The 7,880-nt window shown below is 38.0% G+C and overlaps 1 protein-coding gene across 1 annotated transcript; it reads right to left on the bottom strand.

Moving 5' to 3' along the window:
* Positions 1 to 323: 323 nt before the first annotated feature.
* On the bottom strand, positions 324 to 7,443 carry OTOL1 (otolin 1). The gene is made up of 4 exons (XM_063622307.1): positions 7,080 to 7,443; positions 5,001 to 5,090; positions 1,883 to 1,945; positions 324 to 1,231 (listed from the first exon to the last, which is right to left on the bottom strand). The coding sequence occupies exons 1-4, from the start codon at positions 7,441 to 7,443 to the stop codon at positions 333 to 335; spliced, it is 1,416 nt and encodes a 471-aa protein (XP_063478377.1). The 3' UTR covers positions 324 to 332.
* Between the last annotated feature and the right edge of the window lie 437 nt (positions 7,444 to 7,880).

Genomic DNA, 7,880 nt, shown 5'->3' with positions numbered 1-7,880 from the left:
ATATTTAGAAAGAATCTACTTATTAATTATAAATCCCATTCATACTTTGTATACAGATATTAATTATTATACTTAAATGGAATGAGTAACGCTAATATTATGCTAAATTTTAAAAGCTAGCTACAAAGTTAATAGACATATGCTTTCAAATACATATAAATATTTTTAAAGGAGGTGCCTTAAAATAGGAATAATAATTGACTAGATGACTTTTTAAAATTTTTCTGTATTATTTTTATAATCTTGAAAAAATGGAAGTTATTTTTTAATAGCACTACTCTATGTTAACTGACATTCCACTGAATCTAAACTACAGGATTCAGGACACAAATTTATGGTGAAATTCCAGAAGTTTCCTCTGGGTACAAAAGGAACCCAGTGAAAATGCTGTCATCCTCAGCACTGACATACACCCCATTCCAATCTTTTGACACCTCAAGCCAGACTTGGTCTCCTGCACTTAATTTCAAGATGACGAGGAGAGAGGCCTGGTCTATTTCCTGACCATAGAGAGTTTCTCTGGACTTGAACTGCTTCTTCTGCTGGGCCACCAGACTGATTCGAGCAGGTCGCCCCCTCACCGTAACGTGGTAGGAAAAAACATATGTCCCAGGAATAGAGCAGTTAAACTTCCCAGTGACAGGACTATAATTCCCTTGGTCATTATAGAGAATCTTTTCAAATTTGATGGGGATGTTAGGAGGAGGAAAAGGCTTTGACAAAGCAGCGCTGAAAGCCGACCGGGGCACTCTAGCCACCTCACCCTTGGAGCCTTTAAAGCCCCGAGAGCCCTTCTTCCCAATGGGGCCTCGGACCCCTTTGTTGCCAATGTCACCCTTTGGCCCAGTAGGTCCCAGGAGACCAGGAGGACCTAACTCTCCCTTATCTCCTTTAACCCCTGGATCACCTTTGGCCCCAGGCAGACCATTGCGGCCACTTTTGCCTTCCATTCCACTGTCTCCTTTGCTACCTTTTTCTCCTTTCACACCCCCCTCCCCTTTCTGTCCTTTTCCTCCCCTCTCCCCAGAATCTCCACAGCAGCCCTTATCCCCCATCTCCCCCTTCTCTCCCTTGGCGCCAGGCCCTCCGTGCAGGCCCGGTGAGCCCATAGCCCCTTGGTCTCCTTTTTCTCCTTTGGTACAATTCCCACATGTGTCTCCCTTGGAGCCTTTTTGTCCTTTCACTCCTCCCAAACCAATGTTTCCTTTATCTCCCTTAGGGCCAGGTTCACCTGAAATGGAAAATTAAAATAATGTTTAAGGATCACATAGGCCATAAACAGCACGCTGTTACCATAGAGCTCAAAAAAGTAGAAACAAACCTACTAATTAGGAAACCTGATTCTTGCCTCAGTAAAAACTGTGCTTAGGAGGCTCTGACAATGAATAATTTATATTATGCCATGCTCTTAGAAGGGGAATAGTTAATGCTTCCCAGAAACAGTGGCTTATATTCAGATGTCATATATTTAGTTCTTTTTGTTTTTTACTTTTAAGATAATAAAGAATATTAGGACTGTAGTTGTTCATTGTATTCCATTACCCTTTGCATTTTGGCCTAACCCAGGTATTCCCCTAAATCCCCATATTGTCCATTCAAGCCTAAATGATTATTGGCAAGGAAACTGAGACCCAGAACGAGTCAGGGATTTTTATTTTCCATTGACAGCTAGAGAGAGAAGCAGAGCACAGATACTATTACCTGGTCTCCAAATTCCTAGACTGGTTCTCCTTTGTCGAGTCAGTACACTGAATTATTAGAAGAATAATGGTAATTTGTATTTTCAGCTTACCTCTCTAATAATTTTAAATACAAGCAGGAAGAGAATGAAGGGCTATACCGTGCACATGACTGTACACAGCAGATACATTTCATGCTCTACCTTGTGCTCCAGGTTTTCCTGGGTATCCTGGAACTCCTTGGTCCCCACGTTCTCCTTTGAGTCCTAAAATGATACCAAGATTAACTTTTTACCAACTACATCATTTATGATATATTTAATATTCCTCTCACAACCATGTCACATTCTAGTGTTTTCTTTAACCAAAATGGGCTAAAGGTAAAATCGTGTGGAAAAAGAATGTATGCCAGGCACGGCGGCTCACTCCTATAATCCCAACACTGTGGGAGGCCAAGGCGGGTGGATCACCTGAGGTCAGGAGTTCGAGGCCAGCCTGGCCAACATGGTGAAACCCCATCTCTACAAATAATTCAAAAAATTAGCCGGGTTTGGGGGCGCACACCTGTAGTTCCAGCTACTTGGGAGGCTGAGGCACAAGAATTGCTTGAACTCAGGAGGTGGAGATTGCAGTAAGCCGAGATCACACCACTGCACTTTAGCCTGGGTGACAGAGTGAGACTTGGTCAAAAAAAAAAAAATGTATTGAGGGTCACTAGGAATAATTAATTTCAACTGGTAAACTATTTTAAAGAGATCTGGAGGCAGTGATCCCTTCAAACAGAATTCATCTTTGCCCTCAGCATTTCCATGGCTCTTCAAACCTCTCATAAAACTCATGACATTCTGCTTGTATTATATATGTATGTATTCATGTTTTTCCCAATATGAATTTTGAATAAAGTTAAAATGCCTTCTTTACATGGCCACAGTACCTGAGAAATAATGCCATGTTCCCTACAAGTTTAAACACGGGGCACAACATCCTGCAGTTAGCTAAAACCAATGATAATAAAAACATGTCCAGGAAAAAAAACTGTTCTTTATATAGAGCATCTATGTAGGTATAGAACTGTAGGAATTCATAGTTGAAAAAAATGAAAACATCTGGATTTTCAGATATTTGTCATATTACCATAAAATATATTTTTATATTGGGCGTCACTAAAAGCCCATACTATTATAGCTCAGTCACACAGAATTGGTTTCAACTATAAATTACCATAACAATAATAATAGTATTAATAATATCTCACTCTTATTACACATTGACTTTGCACAGATATTGTTCAAAGTTCTTACCTTTTTTTTACTTAATCCAGCCTTTTTATTTAATATAATTTTTACTTGACATTAACACAGCCTCTTCTATAGCAAACAGGTTCATATAACATAACACGTTTAATCAATTGGAAAACTTTAAATTTACAAAAGTTTATAGCACCTGCCCTTCAAGAAAAGTAGGGAAGATATTTTTGTCATCATTTTATCAACAAAAGAAGCTGAAGTATGAAAAACTTTAAAGCACTGGACAGAGTCAAATACAACTACATATAACATTGGTTGGCATCAATTTGCTGCCTGTATTATTTATGATATAACTAACATCTTTTGTTTTATTTCTGTGAGGGAAAAAATAAATCCTAAGCCAAATTAAAAGTGGTGAGAATAGACTCCCTCGAGTTTCACAAGACCAACTAGAGAAATCCCACCATAGTTCATTTAGCAGAGTTTTCTAAGTTGCCAGCTACCCCAACACCACTCCGCATGAAATGCAAAATCTGGAAATTAAACCATAGGCCATCAGGAAAATAACTGGATGCATTTTGAGAGAACCCAGCCCTAAATGGAAGGGAAGAGCCGATTGTATTCCTAGCCTTTGCCAATACTCAAATATCAGCCTTCACCACACAGAGTTATACTGGTTCTTGAGTTCCTTTAAAGAGTTTAATTGCTTCCCCTAATTTACTCAACCAGGTAATGATTAACTAGAATGGAATCATTCAACTCATTTTTTTTTCTAACTTTCTGTCTTAACCAAGAGTCCAAGCTAAGTCTAGAAGTGAAAGGAAAGTAGAGTTGCTACTTTATAAAGAATGGCTGAATGAATTTCTACTTTTGATCCTTCATCAAAGTGTATTCTTAAGAACCTTATTTTATTGCACTTCCCTATTTTTTCTTCTATTTCCATAAGTCTAGCTTCCAAAATGTATGAATCACTGGGGAGGTTCATCACTCATCTTTATTTCACAAGGTTTTCTGCTAACATAATTCAGGCACAAAAGGATTAAATGTTTCCAAGAATGAAAATCACATAACTGAAAAGTGTGAAGTAGCTCTCTCTTCCCTTAGCATCTTTTTTGAGTAATTACTTCACTGAATGTTCTACCAGAAATGAGTTAGGCAGTTCCTGAGCCATGTGGAGGGTGATACATAGATGGTATTAGGTCTTTTGACATGTGACACTGAGGCTAAAACATTTAACTTGATGGATAGATGGTATTTCTACAGGCTGTTGGTATTCACTGAGGAATTTCTAAATATCCTAGTGAATCTGTAGCCTTCCTTCAGTACCTTTAAGCACTTACAGAACCAGGGATTTCCTGGGGCAGAAAGCCTTCTTTACTGATACACCTATGGAATTACAGAATTTCTGAGCTTGAAAAGAGCTATAAAGTCACTCATAACTACAAATCTTCTTTGATAGTAAACAAGATATAAATAAATATCTAGTTCATTTCCTTCAATTTCCAGGTGAAAGAAAATGGCCCAGTGTCATTATTATAAGCTTGATAACTTCTGTTTTAATTAAGTTGTCTTCCCACCACTGACACTGCCTCTGATTTCAGAGTGAGCCAAGGGATATATTAAATTCTTCTTAGCAGGCATGCTATCCGCCTAAACTGAATGTTCAGAGAATTGCCTGCTCTAGTTAGTTCCATCTAATACAAAATTATTTGCATCCAAAGGAAGTAGGCTAACATGAGCATGTACAGGAAGGGTATCTCTATACCCTTCCCCAGAAACTATACTCTGTGGCTGCTAGTCACTAGGTCAGCCAGGTGACCAATGAGAGATGGAAAATCTGTGTGACAATCTGTGTGCCTGCATGCGGGTGTGCAATGTTCCCAGGTCAGTTTAAAATTTCTCAGTTGGCTATTTATAAAGTTAACATATTTATATCAAATATAGTGTGCTTTATCAAGTATTTACATTTTTAAAATTGACTCACCTTCAAGAATCTAGTCTTTAAGTAGCAAATTGCTCTCCTGAAAAATGATGCAGAATGTCCCTTGAGTTTTGACATGAATGAATTACCTACCTTTCTCTCCTTTGTAGCCTTTAGGGCCTTGGGGCCCAACAACTCCTGGTGGCCCTGGGATCCCCAAATTTCCAGCCTCTCCTTTAGGACCTAGAAATGGGATTTTAAATAAATCAGAATATAAAATTTCTCTTTTGAAGTTCATTAGTTCAGGGAAAAAAAAAGCATTTTACTGCGATCAATAAGTATCAATGACCTAATGATAAAATCTGAGTGAGAATAAAACACACAGAGTCCTAAGGGCAATATTTTTGTCTGATTTGCAATTTTGTACTACCTGAATAGATAAATTGAGCCCATTAGTACTTGTCACTGTATTCATGGCAGTGATCAAATGATTCAGGGAAGCAGCACTATATCAAACAAGAACAAAATGATAATCTGACACTTAACCTCATATGGACCACACTTTCACACTGGAAGTAAAAACAACACCTAGCACCTTTGGATTTCCCTTTCATTCACTTACTCATTCATTCATTAACTATTTCTGAGGCATCCTATACACCAAGCACCCTGCAAGGTGTTAGGAATGCAGCCATCAACATTCCAGCAGTCCCTACTCTCGTGCAGCTGAGAGTCTATGAAAGATAAACATTGAACAAATAGCCACACAAACACATAGAAACTGTCACATTGTAGTAAATGATATAAAGAAAAATACGAAGGTCTTATTGAGGACTTAACTGATGAGATCAGAGGCTTCCTTGAGAAAATGGTATTAAGCTAAGACCCAAAGAATAGATTAAGATTTCCCAAAGCAGAGTAGCTTCCCTAAGTAGGACCAAGATAGTGTCAGCATTCTAAGCTCTCAAGCACTATGCTCTGTGGCAGAACCAGTCAGACTAAGACATATGAGCTCCCCAGGCAGGGTAATAACTTGGCACACCTTGGAATTATTTGTCATATATATTTAGAGGAGAGAATGAACCCTGAGAACAGCCCAGCTAAATCCACCACTGGGTAAAACAAAAGCCCTGATGTTACAGAACTCACAGCCTTAGCAAATAGTTTAGCAACCAGCTGTGTCTACTTGACCATGCCCTTGGGATTTTCACCCCCAAGCAGCTTACCAGCCAGATAGGATACTAAGACTTCGGGTAAATATAATTTTCTCAGTCTCATTAAATGTTCAGTAATGTTTTAGCAATTCTGACATCTTGGTACCCAAGCTATGGCCCATCTCCTTTACTCCTTAATGCAGCTCTGCATAAATACTAACCACATTTCCCAGAAGGTCCCTACAATGGGATGAAATGAATGAAAAGCTTGGTGAAGATGTATAATTGCTGAATTTATAACATTAAATTCCTCAGGCAATGGTGAATTTTAAGTTGACATTCTGATCTTTACCTGGAATTATTTTCTAGATGACATGTAAAAGCTGAAATGTATTAGAATAAAGCTGAGAGTATATTCATTATGTATATATTACAGACATCTGAAATCTTGAAATACATAACCATGGTGTTCAATGGAGAAAATCGTTGGGCAATGACACAGTATCGCCTCAGAAATTCAATGAGAAGCAAATGGAATCCTAAGCTTTATTCTCCACCTCAGAGCCATTCCATTTCTAATCATAACTACAAATAGCACTCAGAAAATCCATCAGTCAGTACACATTCTTGCAAGGCAACAGAAGTTTCATTTACCCTTTTTAAATCAGCCACTAATGAAAAAATTGTACTGGTAATAAACCTGTGCATCTTGAAGAACCACAGCTCCATGCTGGGGTTGGTAATCCCTGACTTTGCTCTCATCAGCACTGTCCAGTAGAATTGTCTACAACGATGGAAATGCTATCTGTGCTGCCCAATACAGTGGCTGTTGAGCACTTGAACTGTGGCTAATGTGACTGATGAACTGAATTTTTTACCTTATTCAATTTTAATTTTAATATCTATTAATTACCACGGGCAACACAGCACCCATTTGCATTTGTAACAATGTGACACCTAGACCTGTTACCATTTGCATAACAATGTAGAAACTCCTGGGGCAATCTCACCCCACAACCTACCTCTCAACTCTACCGATGTACAAGTGAGAAACATGACTTCTTATATTTTCTAATACCTGGCTGTCCAGTCTCTCCAGGTTCTCCTTTTTGCCCGGGTAAAGGTGAACAACAATCACAACAATTCAAAAAGAAGTCAGCTGGGTCAAGAGTGAAGTTTTCAAAGGGAGAGAGAGTGGCAGTGCCAAAGACAGAATCCAAGGCCGAGGGTTTGGTAATTGGTTCTGCCATTTCAGCCATTTCTGTGAAGAGGGTTTCTTCTTCTTCTGGAGGTGGGCCACTGGATGGCTTTAGACCCTTTGGTATCTCTCTTTCCTCAGATTTCTTCGTAAATTTGGTATGTGGTGTGGTCTTTGCTATTGTGTTCATACCAGCAATGGCCAAAATAATTAAAATAGCACAAAGCCAAGAAAACATCCACATATTTGAAGCTGGAAGAAAGACATAATAGGAAAATATAGACATATTATGTGAGGTCCAAATGAAAAGACTAAGTGATATAAACATATACTCATATAAAAGAAATATATATGTATATGAATCATAAGAATGAATGATATGCATAATATAGAATGATATATTTTCAATATATTTTATATGTAAATGTGTGCTTGAATCACTACAGAATATTTTATGTACTTATTTATTATAAAGAACACTTTACTTCAATTCATCTTTCTGGTTGTTTTCTCAGTATTATATATTGTTCCCAACCATTCAAACTATCTTGCCAAATAGCAAACATGATCTATAATAAATACAACATGACTCAATAGTTCTTATAGCCAGTGGAAGATAAATGTTTACAATTTCCTGACTGATTTCACTCAGATTTATAGAAATCAAATACATTTGTATTA

This window comes from Symphalangus syndactylus, chromosome 17 (assembly GCF_028878055.3).
Source record: "Symphalangus syndactylus isolate Jambi chromosome 17, NHGRI_mSymSyn1-v2.1_pri, whole genome shotgun sequence".
NCBI classification, from domain to species: Eukaryota; Metazoa; Chordata; class Mammalia; order Primates; family Hylobatidae; genus Symphalangus; species Symphalangus syndactylus.
This window is presented reverse-complemented; position numbering and strand designations above follow the sequence as displayed.

Bases quoted from the DNA above. Each gene is read 5' to 3' on its own strand.
- OTOL1 (XM_063622307.1), bottom strand. From the start codon at position 7,443: ATGTGGATGTTTTCTTGGCTTTGTGCTATTTTAATTATTTTGGCCATT. The intron at 5,091-7,079 runs GTATTAGAAAAT...TCCCATTTCTAG, and splicing joins TGGAGAGACTGGACAGCCAG to GTCCTAAAGGAGAGGCTGGA. The intron at 1,946-5,000 runs GTAGGTAATTCA...GTATCATTTTAG, and splicing joins AGGCTACAAAGGAGAGAAAG to GACTCAAAGGAGAACGTGGG.